This window comes from Neoarthrinium moseri, assembly GCF_022829205.1.
Source record: "Neoarthrinium moseri strain CBS 164.80 chromosome Unknown scaffold26_Wmoseri_CBS_16480, whole genome shotgun sequence".
Taxonomy (NCBI): Eukaryota; Fungi; Ascomycota; class Sordariomycetes; order Amphisphaeriales; family Apiosporaceae; genus Neoarthrinium; species Neoarthrinium moseri.
This window is the reverse complement of record NW_026055140.1, coordinates 375,123-393,392: the sequence shown is the minus strand read 5'-3', so window position 1 is coordinate 393,392 and position 18,270 is coordinate 375,123. Positions and strand designations below refer to the sequence as shown.

At 49.4% G+C, this 18,270-nt stretch overlaps 6 protein-coding genes across 6 annotated transcripts; 4 read left to right on the top strand and 2 right to left on the bottom strand.

Annotated features, from left to right (window-relative positions):
* Nucleotides 1-1,163: 1,163 nt before the first annotated feature.
* On the top strand, nt 1,164-2,139 carry JN550_007113 (uncharacterized protein; the record flags this gene model as incomplete). Its single annotated transcript, XM_049318928.1, has 3 exons — nt 1,164-1,320; nt 1,385-1,523; nt 1,581-2,139. The coding sequence occupies 3 exons, from the start codon at nt 1,164-1,166 to the stop codon at nt 2,137-2,139; spliced, it is 855 nt and encodes a 284-aa protein (XP_049171008.1).
* Nucleotides 2,140-3,940: 1,801 nt separating this feature from the next.
* Nucleotides 3,941-5,290, top strand: JN550_007112 (uncharacterized protein; the record flags this gene model as incomplete). The annotated part of the gene is made up of 2 exons (XM_049318926.1): nt 3,941-3,954; nt 4,009-5,290. The coding sequence occupies 2 exons, from the start codon at nt 3,941-3,943 to the stop codon at nt 5,288-5,290; spliced, it is 1,296 nt and encodes a 431-aa protein (XP_049171007.1).
* Nucleotides 5,291-8,558: 3,268 nt separating this feature from the next.
* Nucleotides 8,559-9,334, bottom strand: JN550_007111 (uncharacterized protein; the record flags this gene model as incomplete). Its single annotated transcript, XM_049318925.1, has 5 exons — nt 8,559-8,698; nt 8,751-8,844; nt 8,898-9,076; nt 9,134-9,191; nt 9,242-9,334. The coding sequence occupies 5 exons, from the start codon at nt 9,332-9,334 to the stop codon at nt 8,559-8,561; spliced, it is 564 nt and encodes a 187-aa protein (XP_049171006.1).
* An 812-nt stretch (nt 9,335-10,146) lies between these two features.
* Nucleotides 10,147-11,523, top strand: JN550_007110 (uncharacterized protein; the record flags this gene model as incomplete). Its single annotated transcript, XM_049318924.1, has 5 exons — nt 10,147-10,463; nt 10,619-10,652; nt 10,706-10,862; nt 10,917-10,948; nt 11,011-11,523. The coding sequence occupies 5 exons, from the start codon at nt 10,147-10,149 to the stop codon at nt 11,521-11,523; spliced, it is 1,053 nt and encodes a 350-aa protein (XP_049171005.1).
* Nucleotides 11,524-12,026: 503 nt separating this feature from the next.
* On the bottom strand, nt 12,027-12,770 carry JN550_007109 (uncharacterized protein; the record flags this gene model as incomplete). The annotated part of the gene is made up of 1 exon (XM_049318923.1): nt 12,027-12,770. The coding sequence occupies one exon, from the start codon at nt 12,768-12,770 to the stop codon at nt 12,027-12,029; it is 744 nt and encodes a 247-aa protein (XP_049171004.1).
* Nucleotides 12,771-16,908: 4,138 nt separating this feature from the next.
* On the top strand, nt 16,909-17,733 carry JN550_007108 (uncharacterized protein; the record flags this gene model as incomplete). The annotated part of the gene is made up of 2 exons (XM_049318922.1): nt 16,909-17,122; nt 17,174-17,733. The coding sequence occupies 2 exons, from the start codon at nt 16,909-16,911 to the stop codon at nt 17,731-17,733; spliced, it is 774 nt and encodes a 257-aa protein (XP_049171003.1).
* Nucleotides 17,734-18,270: the final 537 nt, after the last annotated feature.

Sequence of the window (18,270 nt, the reverse complement as noted above, 5' to 3'; positions counted from 1 at the left end):
GAGCCATTGAAATTGGAGTCGTCGAGACTGCCGCATTCACATTCCAGGCGTGGGTTCCCTTGTTGATCTACAATACCGCAGAGGCGCCAAAGCTTAAGATTAGGTACAAGATTGTGGCAATGTTCTTTACTCTATAGATTGTTCTTAATTTAATCATACTGTGGTTGAGCAAGGCAAGGCCACAAGTTGTCAAGGAAGAAGTGGATGAATCTTAAGAGACAGAAAGGGGCGACGTCACTATCAGAACATAGAAACGTAGCGAGACTATGCAGTTGGATTGGAAATTTCTAACTTATGTTCGTTTTGAAGATTCGTTTCCACTTTGTTAACCGCGAGATGCTTAAGTAGAAGGCCGATATCTCGTTTGGTCCCTTCCATCACTGGTTCCATCAAGAGTGCTAGTGCAAATAGCTCCATCGCGTCGTCCGGTTGCAACAGTGAACCGTGATGTGGATTGTTACAAGCCTTGAAGTGTTTGATTTTAAAATATCATGGTTGAGCTTCTAGACACATTTGATGAGGGCATTCAGCGTGCATGTAAGCCGATTCAAGTGGGATCATTGGCTCACCAGCCGAGAAACCGCTCACCGACTGCATGAGCAGTCACGTCGGTGGCCGGGCTGTCGAGAGGCCGAAGCGCCTAGAGATCATTCGGCAGCCTCCAAGCGAATTCGAATAGCGGACTGACGATCCGCATACAAGCCGCGCGATCGAATATCCCCGATACGGGGAGATTGGTACCTTTAGACTGTGGCCAAAAGCATTCGTAACCCCTCTTCAGTGACTCGAGGTCTTGGCCGCTTTGGGTCATTTGCTTAGGACAATGCCGGACCAGACCAGCCAGGACACTCCACAAGCAGATGGCTCTAACGTTCCACCAATAGGAAGTCTGGACGCACATTCACAATGATACCTCAAGCTACCATAACGTAGACTAAATCTATAGTGCCTCATGTTTGAAAGCATACCAGGGACTACCCAACTCCGAAATTTCTGGATTCGGTAGCATGCCTTAAGGCTCAACCTAAGCAGCATATTAGGAACTACGGGTCCTCCTGCTGCATAAGAAATGTCACATCAGAGGAGGTGAGCGCCTGCATAGTTCTGGAACCACATCCATCAAAACGCGGGACCCAAAGTTCCATCACCTGAGACCCAATATCATGACTATGCAGAACTGGCTGGTCTCTGGCCTAGTAGGCGCAGCCGCCGTGGCAAGTGCGCAACAGAGCCAGTGGGGACAATGCGGTGGCACCGGCTGGACTGGCGACACGTCCTGTATCTCCGGTGCTTATTGTTCCTCGGTCAACCCGTATTACTGTATGTGATAAACACACGGATTTACCAGCAGAAGCACAGAATACTAAAGCCTACCTGCTTCTAGATCAATGCGTTCCAGGCACTGCCGCCCCGAGCGGTACGTCCACTACCTCAGTCGCCGTGTCAACGACGGCCACGACCAAAACTAGCTCAGCTGCATCGGCGACTTCTACAATCAGCGGGAACAAGTACATTTTCATCTTGTAGGGCTTTATATCATCATCTCCTAGACAGCTGACTCACATGCTAATCGTGACCAGCGGCGACTCATACACGGCAACGAATTCCTTTTCCGGATTTAACCCTAACGGCGCGCATCCATCCTCTTCGAACCCTATTGGCAACCCAGCGCTTCCAGGATCAACCTTCAGCGGTGGATATAACTGGGTCGGTTATCTGCTGACCAAATACAATACCTCGTTGACTCTGGGGTATAACTTTGCGGTCGGAGGGGCAACTGTAGACAAAAGCATCGTCAAGGGGTCTACAACGACAGACTTTGTGACTCAGGTGACTCAATGGCAGAACAACTTGGCAAATAAGCCATCTTGGTCGCCATGGACGTCGGATAATGCCATTGCAGGCGCGTTCTTTGGCATCAACGACCTTCTTGGGGAATACTGGGACGGCAAGACGCCACCTTATTCCACGATCATCTCGAAGTATATGACGGAATTCCAGCTTCTTTATAACGCTGGTGTTCGCAACTTTTTCGTTGTCACGGTGCCCCGTAAGTGTTTCTCAAAGTTTCTTGCCTCCAACGCCGATGTATGCTCTTTGCTGGAGCTTTTGCTGGGGCTTTTGCTGGAGCTTTGCTAACGAAACCCCCTTTCTACGAATATAGCGCTGCAATATACCCCGCAAATCCGAGGCCAGTCGGCCGCGGGGCAGACGACCGTGAAAAATTATATTTCATCATTCAACTCAAATCTTGCAACGGCACTATCTTCTTTCAAGTCATCCAATTCTGGAGTTAAGATCGCGACCGTGATCCAATCAGAACCACCGTTCTCGACGGCTGTCAATAATCCCACGGCTTATGGCGCCCCTGATGCTACGTGCACGAACACCAATGGGAAGAGCTGTTTGTGGTTTGACGCACTACATCCCGCCACAGCTATCCAGAATCTTTTGGCTCAAGCTGTGGCTAACGCTTTGAAAGGAACATTTTTCTATAATAGAATTCATTAGGTGCAAGATAAATAGTGAATTGAAAACAGTCCGCGACCAGAATCCTCAGCTATTGCTATGGTATACTGGCGCGTACAGCCTTCTATCATGCAGATCGCCCCAAACACGCTGAGATACCAAAAGCTTCGCGTCAACTTCGCAACGGCTGAATAGCAATCGAGAGTACAGGATTGGACTCGGTCAAGTACACAAGTCAAACTCAGGCTCAGGTACACAGTCCAAGGCGACAATCCGTACCATGGATTCTATTCCTGTTGAGTTACACCGGGGCGCTACTCCATTGTGCTTCAAGATAAGTCGTTTAGAGAATGCTATCTCTAAGACAGCGCACAAGTTCGATTGTTATAAGAAAAGGAGCATTCTGTTTGAACTTCGCTTTCAGCCTAGTACCTTGGCGTGATGAACCAACAGTGTCGGGTCAGATGTCGCAAGTCAGCCTACGGGAGCATGTGACTGCTTCGGATACCGGATGCGGATATCTTTCAATTAATATGGTAAGTGGCATCCCGAACCCCACATGTTCTCACCGCTTCGAATAAGCCTACAACCTGCGTCTTACACATCTTGCTCGAACTTCTAGATACCAACTTAATGTTCTATTGTGGAATTCCAGCACGTTAGCGCGATAGTATTCCGCCCGCTACTTGGCAATTATATATTATTTCTCCGAGAATAACCATGATTGGGACGTCCGACGTTCAAGTGGCCTGTCTCGGTTGTCTTTCCCGTCCGCACGTGGCAATGCCTTCCTATTCGAGAAGACCCCGGCTCTCGCATTATGACATTGGAGCCTTGCCAGAATTTTCACTCCGAAGCCCGGGCGGGCCACTCAAAGCTTAATCGTCGGATCCGAATGGCTTTTGAAGGGGCATTTCACGTAAATGGTCGGCGACCCGGGCTTCCCACGCCCAGAGATAAGTGTACAGTTCCAAGACCCCGGCACTCAATGAGCTCCTCACCATTTAACTTCCCGGGCTCAGAGCCGCACCGCACCACCACCTTCCTTACGCCGTAACCACTTCGCAGCGTTTGTGGCATACAACGATATCGCACAAGGGAAAGAATTCAAGACGAGGAATTGCTTCGAAAAGGCTTCTTGGCAGCAATCAAATATCCGATACGGATGAGATTTCTCTTCATGGTAGTTTTTCTTATGAGGGCGACAGCGCAATGTACATGTTAATGCAGCAGCTTGACGAACATGGAAATGCTCCTATCTACATATGCAATATGCCAGATGACCCAGAGCGGTAAACGACGGCCAATAGAGCGACAGTTATGATACGGCGCGGTCAAGCAAATATGGAAAGAGATCGATCCTAAGGATATAAGAGGGAGATAAAATGAGCGAGGGAGAAGCTTCCTGCCGTCATGCTGGTTCTTCACGCTTGTGCTTTCAAACAGTGTCTGAGCCACTTTGACCGCAGATATGTTGCCTCAGCTGTGAGTTCTCTTCATGATATGATTGAATGATGGAAGTTGATGTCAAATATGCAGTCTAAGTTACTCTGCTCTGGTAGCAGCAGCTTTTGCTGCCGTAGGCCAAGGAGCAAGCGTACCATTAGAGCGCCGCCAGGGACAGAACACCCCTGCGACCAATGCCTCGATTCCCGTCAAGTCTCTGGGACAATTGAGCCTCAGCAACGTAGGTTTCGCCGAAGTCATCTCGCAGGGTGGAAAAGATGCTCTGTTCGTGTCTTCCTTTGCGCTCCTTGGTGATTCTGTCCACCGCATCAACGACATATCGACCGTGGGTTCCGTCGGCATAAACAAGTTAAAGGCTACTACAGTTCCAGGAAGCATTACATGGCCCAACGACATTACCATCGCTCCCAAGGCAGTCTTTGGCACTGAAGGTGTGCTAGTGGGAGGCGGCTTCCTCGTTCCTACCAAGACCAATGGGGGCATATATTTCTCGGCCAACAGCGGTAGCACCTCTGGAAGCTGGGTTCAGCTTATTTCCCAGTCAGGCTGGTGGTACCATCGAGTTATCTTTGCAGATATGGATGGTGATGGTGTTCCCGATATGGTTTCTTGTCGAGCCAACAAGCCGCTGATTGGTGCCACCAAGACAATGCTCGTAATCTTGAAGCCACAAAACCCGAACAAACCTCTCGGAACATGGGTCGAGACCGAGATCGGGGCTGGCTGTGATGCCCTCTTTACTGTCGCCGACCTGGACGGCGATGGAATCCCAGAGGTCATTGCCCCTTCGTACTTTACGGAGAAACTCAACATCTACCACTCGAGCGCATCAAATGGGTTCGCTAACCCTAAAAACGTTAAGACTGTCACCATTGACAGCACAATCGGCGCTGCGTTCGATGCTCAGTACGTTGACATCAATGGTGATGGTAAGAAAGACCTCCTAGTCAGTAATCACCAAGGAGATGGCACCGGTGGAGTCTACGCCTACGAGATCCCTGCGAACGTCACTAATGCCAGAGGCTACACCCGTCACACGCTCGCTTCAGGCTTTCCTGTTACTCAGCGCGGTCTCAACCAGGCTGCCCCAGGGTCCCCAAGGGCTTTCTTCCCTACGCCAGCAACCAGCAAGGTCGGAATCCCGTATATTGCGCTTGCTGGAGATGCTGCTCAAAAGGCCTATGTTCTTATTCCGGGTTTGACTGCTTGGACTTATAAGACCACATATCTTCACGACTGCGGTTGCACGGTCGGCCAAGTCAGTGTCGTTGACGTTGACGGCGATGGCTATAGTGAGGTCATCATCCCTTGCTACGATGACGGCAAGTTGGCGGCGTATACTTTCAAATCATAAGAAACCCGAGAACGTGCGATGGGAGGCACCTTGTGTAGCACCAAGTTCACCTGCATCGGGACCGAGGGACCAGTGGCAGCTCTGCAACGCTATTGCTTCGTACAAGAAAGAGCTGGGAAGCATTGAAGGTGGCATCTACAGGACAATAACGCATCCTCCCGTATTCAATGATGTATTCATGTTTCCTTCAAACTTAGGAGCCGCTGGTATCGTACGCACAGATCGTAGATCAGATCCTTGTCATTTTGCTTTTCATAGCGGTACTCAAATTGGAATCGAATGACACCTCGTCGTCAACAAGTGCCACATGCAGGCAGGTGCATGCAGTTGCTACGTATTTTGGTTGCCCGTGCGCATTAGCACAAGAAACAAAAAAGGTCCACCTGTTCCTGTTCAAGCAAGACGCCAATGAATGAACAAGAGGCAGAATCGCGTACTCCGATGCGGGGAATCGAACCCCGGGCTTGACGGTTCATGATACCATGAGAGCGTCAAATGTTAGCCACTACACCACATCGGATTGCCTGGGTTTGATATTGAAGCATTGGCAGTATTAGGGCTAAAACAACCAAGTGTGGAATCTCTCCACCGGCAATGTAGCTGAGGTCCACTCGAGTGAAGATTCTGCTCATTTGCCAACACTTTTGGCATTCCAGTCACGTCTGGATGACTCGTGCGAAAGTCCATGTGGCTTCCGGGAGATTCGCTGCTGCTGTGTCAAAGGCACTGAAGATATGCCCCTGGGTGCTCTCAGTCAGTGCCGCATGGTGTACACTATAGAGAAAGACTCTCCGATACCATCTAATAGCAGGTATCTTTCACAAATGAGACATCTGGGTTTCGCTGATACAGCATCATTTTAGGTTATTCACTTCGTGGTGAACTCTAACAAATCACTGAGCACTCTGGAACACACACACATACAGACATTATCATCCTCGTACGGATCTGCCTTTGGGGCTAAACCTTCATTCAATGGTATCTACCTCACTAGAAACTACAGTCTGATACTCCTGTCTCGTACGCTCTGCTGCCGTCATGTCACCTCTTCGCAAGTAGAATTTCTCCAAACACATATACGCCCTTGAGGTTCGGGAATGGTCGCTTGGGACGTGCTGAAGGGCGACCTGAACTGCGCGCCTATAATGATTCTCCGCACTATCATATCTTTCCGTGACTTCCTCTGTCACTGCTATGATTGCCAGAGGGTCGATATTCAGCGCATCCTTTTCTGATAGACACTTTTGGCGATGCCACTCCTCGAGTAAGTGTGGCCCAGCATCTGCATGGTTGGGTGATATTGGAGATGCGGACCTACAATTGGGATTTAGCATTGCTTCAGTGAAGATCTGAGACCATGGCAGCCAATGTTTAGAATCGACACTACCAGGGACAAGATCTGTCTTCATCTTGTCGACGACATTCTTCGTCAATTGCTTGACCGTTTTTGTTGAACCCAGCAAGCCCATACTGTTCAGCCAACTGTACAACAAGAATGTTGACACGAACCAAAGGGGATTTCCAGGCTTTCCGAAATTATGCATGACTTCAAACTGTGTGCTAATGATCCGATTGCAAGCCTGGCGTGCCTCAGAAATGCCCATGGTATATAGACTATTGCAGAGGCGGGTAAACGGGTGAGTCGGACCGAAAAGAATACGACTCATCCCCACGGTATACTTCATAAACTCCATGGCAACATCGTTATTAGCATCAGAAAGTTTCAGTATAGACATATACGTGCACGAGACAAGACCGAAATCTTCTCGTCGTAGTATATGACCATACTGGTCACAGCATTCGTTGAGTAACTTGAACGCTGCGGCCGAGTTCGGCCATCGTTTGAGCTTATACGCAGCTAAGTGCATATCAGCCCACCAATGAACGGTGGAATCCTGACCATAACTACCGTTGAGAATGTCCCACTTATTCTCAAAGCAGGTGGTAGTATATATAGTGACCGAGTGGAGTGCATGCTCCTGAGCGTACAAAATTTCTGGGAGGCTTATGCTGGTCGGCAATGGTGACGGTACGTACTGGCCTGCGGCGTTATCATCACCCTGGATATTGCGCAAGCGTTCCAGGGCGGCGTTTGCCCGATTTATGCTGGATTTGAGTTTTTGCGAGCCAAGTTGCCGGCCTTCGACCATAGGGAGTTGTCCTCCTCTACCGGCAGCGACATGATGCCAAGCCTCTTGTGCCTCGCTTGCTTTCAGATACTTCCTAAGTCCCCAACTTTTCAATCGATACTTGTACATCTTCTCTCTTCTGCTGATCAGCATCACGCTTCAGGATAGTCGAAAAGCGAGGCTTACGTTGCTTGAAAGCCATGCTGGGTTCGCATTACTGCCGCCACCTGCTTCAGAGATTTGCCCTGTTTGTAGTAGAGATTGGATATCAGCTCTCTGTGCTTTTCCCATTCTTCAGCATTGGTCGCCCATATTCTTCCAGGTGGTTTGGGGGCTAGCATATTTGGATTCCGATTTTCTGGTTGCATTGTCTCGCTAGGTCACCACACCAAAAGTGAGCACCCACTTTCCGAATGCACGCTTGACGCAAAGGGAGTAGTTGGAGACTGCAGTAAGCCAAAGCGGCGTCGCGTAAACAAGACACAGAGTCTTATCTGACAGGGTATAATCTTGAGCTCGACCTGCTATGTGTTGGCAAGTGTATCAAAGGACTTCGTAGAAATGAAGGCTGTGCCACAGAGGCGAGCAATGGCAGTAATGCTGACATGCCACAGGTGGTGTACGTAAGCTAGACCCCTGTCGCTCTACCATATCGGTATAGCGGGGAGGTTCACGTGCCGATGTATGTAATTCCAAGGTGAGTTGTATCGTCTAGCGAGGTGCCACAGGATATCAAGTGCAACAGGATATCAAGTGCAACTTGCTGCGAACTAATTTTCGCTTCGCAGCAGAGGAATGCAAATTATCATAGACACAGTCTGGCCTGAACTAGCAATGTTTAGGAGATGCGATCGGTTTGAAGTGCCTCTGCGGCGACGGCGAGACTTATCGACAGGCACGCATTACATGGATGCTGGATGGATACTGTGCATGATAATTATGTAGAGTTCACCTCCAGTAAGCTGCAATGCAGGGTTTAAACCTCCAGTGGGAGCCTTTTCCTTGGCTGGACAAATCTTCAGGCTCGTGCATCAACACTCGAGCTATATGACAAGTATTGCACTCCAATGATATATCGGTCCGGGCTGTAGTAGTCGAGTTGGGATGTATGACAGATCTAACTCCCTGCTTTACCTCAATCATGCTTCAACGTAGAAATCAAGGCAGCTCTCGTAAGTCTGCTTATTACTGTTGGACCACCAATACCATTGCAAGACACACTTTCCCGGTTCGTTGCATGGTGTCCTCAAAGAGTCAGGGATAGTGACATTAAAGTCAACTGTATCACATCAGCTAATATATCATACGAGTGGAAGTCATATTGCACGTACTGTCCTCGTTAGAACCCGAGATCGGCCACTCATCCCAAGTTTTCAGTGCATCGCCGATAAGAGTGTTCGTACCCAGGTCTACAGCAGACATGTTCTAGTGATTCAGTGAGTTTACGCTTACCATACATGGGCAATGTTCTTTCTTACCGCCCATCCAGGGTGATGGCCTGCAATAAGATCGACGTGGAAAACTAAGTTATCGCCAACACTGACTACTTTAACATTGTCTAGATTATCTTCGTATTGATACCCTCGGCACAAATACGCATTGCATTTATAGTTCGCATCTGCTTTAGCTAGAGCATCCTCGATCGGACCGGCGATATCTGATGAGTAATATTCAGCATGCGAGACGAGATTAATCGACAATACTTGGTGGTTACCTTTCTCTAGAGCAGTCGTCACTGCACTGCCGCATAGGGCCTTCTGGACAGGGCCAGTCTATAGTCGTGTCAGACTCATTCAAACAATTGAGGAGACGTCCAGCTTACAATACGGGGACTGGGTTTATTAAGCACACCATGTCCATGGGCACAAGCAGCCAATATGGCTAGAATTGCAGTGTTGGGGGAAAAGTTAAACATGCTGGCAAGCGAAGAAGAGAAGTGACAGCCACTGAAGGATCGCAACATGCGAGACAAAAGAAAATATGAAAACTAAACTTTATAGATATTCAATCCAGATATTTTGAAATGATAGGGAGTACAAGACGTCGAATTTTCAATCTCGTGGATAGTAAGGACCCAGCAAGTTCTTCCATTTCTCCACCAACGACGTCTGGATTAGAGTAGCACAAGGGTTGAGGTTTGGTCCAAGACGCCAAGCCTAGGCCATCCGTCTGTAACTAGTCAGAGATCATCAATATCAAGTTTGACTTGCCCCTGAATGAACTAGGAAATAAAACTGGATTAAAAGTATGACCCCGGGCTCCCCCCGTATCCACACGCTATTACTAAAGTGGAGGAGAGGTTTCGCAATGCACCACGCCGAGACTTGACACATTCCTCTCTGTACCCAGGTAATTAACTACCTCTCAGCGGATTCGCAGCGTTGTGAACTCAACCGCTAGGTATGTTGCTTGGCTAAGTCTTGAACGTTGCACTTGCTGCCACCGTGAGCGTGCTGGGTGTTCAACCTTGGTAAACATAAATGTTCCGCCAATCAAAGTTCTTGGAATTGCCCCACGTCATCCCCAAAGCGAACTTCCACGGTGTTTAGCCTCAACTGCCGGATCTACAGCGGATACTTGAAGATTCAAGCTCCGGTTTTCCCATTTCGGCTCGCCTGAGGGTGCACTAAATGCACAAAGACTGGCGATGCCCATAACATCCAATGACACGTCTGACTGAACCATCTTTTGTATTGGGTCGACCGTGCTTGTTTCTCATCAGTCGATATGGCTCTATCTCGAGCGCCGAGTATTGTCATTACTCTAGCCCTGTTGGCCCAACTTATCACATGCAGCCCAATTGATCTTGCTGATTTTGGCATTCAAGCTCAGAAGCGGATCGATACCGGCTTGGTGGGATATCTGGGTGCCTTCTTCCTTGGGGCGGATCCCTATGTCTATTTTCATCTCAGCAATGGGAATAATGGCATCTCCTTCAAGTCTTTGAACAAGGGCCAGCCGGTCATTAAGCCAACTAAAGGAACAGGAGGCGTGAGGGATCCTGCAATAGTTCAAGGAGGTGGATTTGAGGCTGGGAAGAAATGGTACGCATCTTCCTTCTTGGGGTAGTCTTTTTCGAGTCTTCTGGACAACTCTGGACTGTGCCCTACAAGACCACCGGTCGCGCAATCGTTTGGATATGCAGCCATCCTTATTAATGTGCTGGAGTATCGGAATTCTGACTCTAAATGTTGGAAAGGTACATCGTTGGGACAGACTTGAATATTGGCAAGGTGAGAACAACTCAGCCATCTCTCGATACCTTTGGGCTCTCTAACGCGACTAGACAAACTGGGACGCCGCGCAACGTACAGGTTCCCGCGGAATTTTCGTATGGGAGAGTACTGATCTAGTTAACTGGAACAATGAAAGGCTTGTCACCGTGGAAGAATCTACTGCGGGAATGGTTTGGGCACCTGAAGCGATCTGGGATCCTTCAAAAAGTTAGTCAAGCTCACTAACACTTTCCATGGGTTCTACTCATCTGATTATCGCAGATCAGTACTTCGTTCACTGGGCGTCTAAGTTTGTGAGTCATTCCGTCCATCTGGCGGCTTGATCCGTAGGCATATATCTGACCCCAGAATTCAGTATTCATCCTCAGACACCAAGCACACGGGGACTCCATCAAACATCCGGATCAGATATGCGTATACAAGTGACTTTAAAACTTTCACAGCACCACAAACGTACATCAATTACTCGCCCACGAACATTATAGATCTTGATATTCTTCCTTTAGACACCAGCAACACCAACTATCTCCGGTTCATGAAAGACGAGACTGCCAAAACAGTTTTTCTGGAGTATTCAAACTCCGGTTTGTTTGGCTCGTGGACCAGGGCTGGGGGCAGTTCTGGAATAATCACGTCAGGTGTGGAAGGTCCAGCTGCGTACCGTGACAACCAGGTCGACAACAAGGTCCATGTTCTACTCGACTTCTACGGCAGTGATGGCTATAGGCCTTACGAGAGCACCAACCCCAAGGGCAATACGTGGACAGCTAGTAGTCGATCCGCATTTCCGGCCAATCTGAGACATGGTAGCGTCCTGCCCATCAACCAGACTCTGTATGATGCTGTCAATAAGAAATGGGGGTCATGAACGCGGAGAGGGTTATGTTTTTTCAACGGGAATGGTCAGGTCAAGATTGTCCTCTCAGCATCATATCACTGCATTAGACCTTGAATTACCATTGCCTGTGCTATGATCGTCTCCGTTACAATTGCAGCTGTCCTCCTGAGGCGGCGAATGCCCTGATTATCCATTCGCTCGCCTAGTTAAAATCCGTCTAACTCCATTCAACAATCAAGAGAGGCAAAAGGCAAAGTGTGTCCAGAATTTGCTACTGGATTTCTCATTCAGCCTTCCGGCAAAGGTTTAACAATCATCGGTCCAATGTAGTCTGGATCGCAGATATTGCTTTCACTATCTCACTGCTGCAGGACAGTAAGGCCCTGACGTATCACGCATGCAATCATTCAATGGCAAACAATTTGCTATTTGTTGGCTGCGCCACTGTGTGTCTTGATGTAACTAGATGTAACTCCTTGTCGCAATCTACTATCAGGGACCCAAGTCGTGCAGAAATGTAATGTGTGACACTCTTAGAGTGAAGAGGCCACGATCAATGTAGTGACCACTATCCAAGGTATTGTGTTGTCGAATGACCCTTTGACGAGCGAAGCCACCCCATTGGTTTTGTCATCGCTAATCTTGGTCCCAGCTGCTGCCCATGTGCCTGCTAGAACCGTCAGATTATTGAGACGGGGCTCCTGCGTGAGATACGGTGCGGCAGCTGTGATGGTCATGTTGTTCAACGTCTCGTTGGTACATCCATCAAGTGTGCCGGTAGAGTACATATAGAATGATGTCCACAAAAGTGTTTCGTTCGTGCCCGGCTCAACTTGAAGTATAATGGAATCCTCACCAAGAATTTGGAGGGACTGAGTCGACACGGTGGCGTTGCGGGTTATGAATTCTTTCAACGTCGTTGTATTTTTTGTGTTTCCCCGGTTGATTTCTTTGTTGAAACTGTCTTGAGCAAGTCTGAATATTGCTTCTGCTTCGTCTGAAGGAAGGTCTAGTGACCGGCCGCCACCATTCACAAGATCGCGCTCGGCTGTGATGTCGTATGACCGCCGGGCAAATTGACAATCTTCCGTGGCATTAATTGGACAAGCCAACTGATCGAGAAACACCGAGTAATGATTTGAAAATTGTGATCCGTCATCCAAGCTGATCCTGTCGTGTTTCCAACCAGTACATGTAGCTCCCACAGTACAACCTAGTAAAGCAATCGCCAACAAAATTGACACACCAGTCAGTTTGTTGTGGAAGTCGTGAAGCATCTTCAAGGGAAAATTGCATGGATTTGGTGTCGTGGGAAATGCAGAAGAGGCCAGGGCAGAAGAGAGGACATTTCGATGCAGTAAATAAGTTGGATTTGCGGCACAGCATCAACTGCCTCGAGCGCCGATCTTTGAGGCAAAGCACACCTTGCATCGTATGGAATCCTTCGAAGCTTGGCGGACGGCAGGGGCTCCCAAGATACCGTGGTGTCGTACATGGAAGGTTTAAGAGTAGTACTTTCATCCCCCGTTCTTGACTGAATTACAAGTCTCTGATGGGCGATTTGTGACTCTATCGTAAACAAGTAAGATAGAAGAAGAGCAAATTAAGCTCTCACGTGCTGTCAAGATTGTGTGGCATGCAAATGCGGAATGTCAGGTTCCATACTTAGCAAAGCTTGGCGTGCATTAGTGAAGCTGCCCGCCCAACCAGCCGTATGGAGCCCAACCAGCCCAACCAACAGCATTGAGCTCAGCCAACAGGATGCAAGGCGGTCAGGCCTCTCAGCCTCCGGCTACATTTTCTGCCATTGATAGACTTGTGCACTACAGACCATAGCAATCAGTGTATTCGGGTTGTCTTCTCCAAGCTCCGCGGCACAGACCTGGATTGCCTGTACAAGAATGCCTAAACACACCTAACGTATCCCACCCCTTAATGGGCCACACCCACAAGTGGGTCACCCTTGTTCGCCAGCAAAACAGGCAGATTTCACATGCTTTGTTTGTCCTTTCCGCATACTACGAAGGTCTTAATTTACGAGATGAGTGTCTTGTTTCAAACTCACTGTGTCAACTTGTCGAAGAGCCAAGTTTAATAACCTTGGCGACGTCAAATACAAGTCCGTCTTGGAGTGGCCTGTTCAAGCAACCTTTCTGATTCGTGTATAAACGGTTTCCTCTGGCTTCATCCACAAAGTCGCAGTTGAAGTGCGTGTGACCAAACGCCCACAACTTGACGTTGGAGCTTCGCCAACAGTACTCAGTAGCCATATCTGTCGCAAAGCCAAACCTCAACGGGCTATCCCGGTTCTGGGTAGCTGTGCTACGAGGATCGATCGTTGAACTATGGTGCGTGAAAATCACTATCTCTCGCTTAGAATTCTCCAGAGTCCTAGTCATTTGTTTCAACCACGGAACGCCCTCTTGGTGTCGGCGCTTGTGATGATCCACTGTCCAGGCCCCGATGAGCCTGAAGTCGTTCATGCCTCTGCCGATGCGGTCCTCCGCGGTGGTAGGGATGTCGGAGAAAAGTGTAGTCCCGATCACCGTGACGTTGGATTGAACTATATCGTGAGCCTTGCGGTTCAGTCAAACAAATCGGCCTAAATTGTCACTGTGCCGGCCATTATGCTTCCGCTCGAGTTCACTCATGGTCATCTAGACGCCAGCCCAACTTGAATGATACGGCTCATAGTTCTCTAGCACATATAATACCGTTTCGAACTTCTTGAATTGTTTTTCGATGAATTCGATCGGATGGTTAGCCATCCCAAAGCAGCCGATATCTCCCAGCAGTGCCAGGTACGGGGCGCGGGCAGGTATGTCGAAGTCGGTACGGACTTGGCTATCCATCAACTCCATGTGGATATCCGAGACGATCTGAATCGAGACTGCGGGTCCCGCACTGAACTGGTAGTGTCGAGCCGATGGATGCTCTCGCCATCTCCATCCCACGGGACGTATGAGAGCTGTTCGTGTCAAGGCCTGGATAATTGCGATTCGACGCCTTTGGGGTGGCAGAGCGGCGCGGGGCAGGCTAGTGATCCCTAGCAGAGCCGTTTAACAGTGGTTTGAGTTTGGGTAAGAAAAGGCACTCGTCAGCGGTAAGCTTACGATGGTTATAAAAGTAAGGGCCTTGCTAATGGTGCTGTATCAAATCTGCTGTATGTGCTGTATCACCTGACCCCGCCCCCCAAATTCAGCTGAAGCCACCTGCAGACCCCAGAAATTCAGCTGCCGCCAGCTGTGCCCAAGCCACCGGCCCGGCGAACAGACAGTGATTTTCTGATACCATCCCCAGCTAAATGCAATTCACCCAAATTACTGCAAAGTAGGCCGTTTTTGCACCCATTCGTAACACCATGGATCGTCTTGGGATTTTGCTTTACAATCCTCCCGAAGGAGGTCCTCACGAGATCAACGAATCGCAACGATTATTACAGCTAATCGTGATGGTAAACAGCTAGAAGGCGGTATCGAGGTTGAAGACCGTTTGGACCTGACGACGATGGAGGACGATTAGGAGATAACCACATAATACCACAATATTATCCTACGCAATTGACGCACAGACCACTTCACATATAATCGTGCCACTTTTACCATATTAAAATTTTATTGCGTTTTTCGCGTTTTCAGGCTGATCTCACGGTCTTCTTATTAGGTGCGTAGGTTGGGTGGTGGTGGTGGTGGTGGTGGATTTAGGGGGCTTATAGGGGACTCCCACTAATTTTTAGGGGGTGGGGTCAGGTGATACAGCACATACAGCAGATTTGATACAGCACCATTAGCAAGGCCCAAAAGTAATCCTTGATACTGAAGTAGCGCGCACAGTGGTTTATGATATTGAGTGGCTTGGTAGGATAGACGTTGGATTTACGGAGGCGCAACCGGCACGTACGCTAGGCTGCCTGAGGCAGTTGAGGTACCTAGCTAAACCGGGAGTTTTCCCAATGCAAATTTTGGAACAGCCACGGTAAGGAAGATATGCTCAGCGCTTTAACATCTCTCAGCTTTGAATCCGGCCCTCATTCAACCAGCGCAATACTTATGACACTTCTTACACAGGGTGCCCGACGAGACAGGTTGGCCGCAGGCCACGCCGCCATGCTGGGCGTTAGTGCAAGTGCAAGTACCGTGTTGGGTGCTCATGCTGGGCGGAGACAATCGCGAATGTAAATGTTGGAGTTGGAAATATATTAACGCAGGAGGACGAGCACTCCGAGTAATTTGTTAAAATGCCAAATATCTACAGCCAAGCCAGGGTTGCCAACTGTGACGATGTACCAGTTCCCATTGGTGTGAATACCGTTGTGTGATGGTGCCCTCAGTGGTAAGGCAACACACCTTCGCCTCGCCGCACTAACTTGGCGGCGGAGTCAAGCGACCCCGTCAAGCGGGTGCACCAACGACTTCACATCAGTCTGTTTGACATTCACATGGAGCCATTATCGTTTAAGATATAAGTGAGTAAGTCGGTTCGATGGCAGTTCTCCTAGCCCGGTAAGGAAGCTGGTTGCCCTGGCTGATTATGACTAAGAGCCATGCAGGCCTCCGCGATTGTGTCTTTAGAAAGCTTCTGCGATCCAACGTACTGCAGGCGCCTGCGTGTGACTAGCTATCAGATAGTCAAGAGCCACTCATACCTTGGGCTTCCTTCCATCATTGCCGGATCGCACTTCAAGATACGTACGGCAGATTCGAGGTGTTGCATGCGGCAGTGAACGATTCTGGCAGCATCGTGGATGGCTTCGGAGACCAATATGTACAGAGTACTGGTAGGTGAGGGTGCGTCCCCTGACTGAGCTGGCCCCACCACTGGGCAATTTCCAATTTGACAAGTCCCTGCATGAATGCGGCGATCAACCACCCACTTCGGAAATTTTCGAGAATGCTTCTAAATGACACCATCACCACCATTGGTAAGCCTCCGTGGACTGCCGAATGTGCTACCTCGAGGTCGCACACTCATCACCTTCTGCATCGCAAAGCCGAGACATCCAGCACACCGGAGAGATGCGGCTCGTTGTCCCACCCGAGTCCTCGCGATCTGACATTGCGGGGAGTCCATTCGGCCGAGCCTAGATTCCGGACGATGCTTTCCCATTCTGGCTCTGAGTGGACCGGGATCCTCGGGCACATCCTAGCTGACCTTAGTCTAGGTCTGTAAGGCGCTGCTGGCCCTCGCCCATCAGCTAATCCTGCTGTTGGGAGCTAAAGTCTTCTAGCAGCTACCTTGTGACAGGGTCTTCCCGCTTGCCCAGGACCCCTTTGTCAGCTTGCCTCACCACGATGCCCTCTTAAAAGAGTTCATTGTTCCACTTTGCTCGCTGCGTCATGCCTCCCTGACGACACACATTGCTACTCCGGATTTCTATTTCTTGGAGGGTAACCTCCTGGCAGGCATCGGGACATCATGACCTGGACCGCAAACCCCTTCTTCACGTCGCGCAAGCCCTCGGCCGACGATCCCGAGGCTTCGCCCCGCCAGGTGATCCTCAAGGGCGTGCGCGAGGGATTCTTGGAGCCGAGTGAGCACTTCACCGGACACCAAGCATTCTATCTCCTCGTCCCCCATGGCTTCATTGCTGCCGTCATTTCGGGAGTCATCAACATGGCCATTGCCGTGGGTAAGGAAGCGCGCTTCCATCGACTCGAACTGCTGACTGAGACAATAATAGGCATGTACGGAACCACCAAGCAGGCCATCAACCTATTTCAGTTTCCCAATACTCTAGTCGGGGATGCAACCGTCACAATCATCTTGCAGTGTATCATCACGTGGTTGATTGAGCTGATACTGGTCAACCAAGACCTCAGGAATGGACGCATCCAGCCGGTGGGCCGATTTGCAGAACCCTCCAATCGCTTGGTGCGGTGGTTCTTGTTCTTGGACCGCAGCGACGCCAAGTACGAAGGGGGCTGCCTAGCACACTGGCTGGTCTTCCTGTTTTCGCAGGTCCTTCGAGGCTTCCTGGTTGCCGTCGTCTCCTTTGCCCTGTTCATCGGCCCGGTCATCGGGTTCCTGATACTGGTCGGAACCCCTAATGGAGGAGACTGGACGTACACCGGTGCAGTCAAGCCCAGCCTCGAAGACTGGAAGCCCATGATTTTCAAGGCCATCTTAGGTGCTAGCTTAGGTTTGTTGACAACGCCGCTGTATGCTCTGTTCTGGATGGTCAGGTGTGGCTGGGCTCTGATAAGGAATGAGAAACACTACGGGGAGACATCAGGTTCATAATCTCCCCTTAGACGGTCGGAATTGAATAGACTTAGACATAATACTTAATGATTTATGAATACATGCCCTTTGGTTGCGTCAAATATCATCGTGGTGACACAAACATCCATCGCCACGTTGAGTGATGAACTTCAAAAGTTCTAAGGAGATGTACGAAGCCGGAGCTCGGTTCCTCAGAGATATCTAGGGGTGCTCGCATATTATAGCTGTCGGTGCGGTGGATTTTACACGTTGTATAAAAGGTATAAAACCGTAAAGTCCGGGTTCGACGCAATTCAACATGTGAGTTAATAACACCCACAGATGTGTATAGTTCGACGATATTTGCAAGGTTTGTACCTTTAAATGTGATGCGGGGTTCGTTTGATACTTTTGTGCCAATATGAATCACAGCAGACGTTGCCTCTCTGATGGCACGTGGGTCAACTAATGAGACTGCCGCCCTCCAACAATGTCTCAAGGCTTTCTAGCCCGCTCTTCAATTCATCATACCCTATCATCTCACTGGGAGCATCAAACCTGCAAATTTGCGCATAC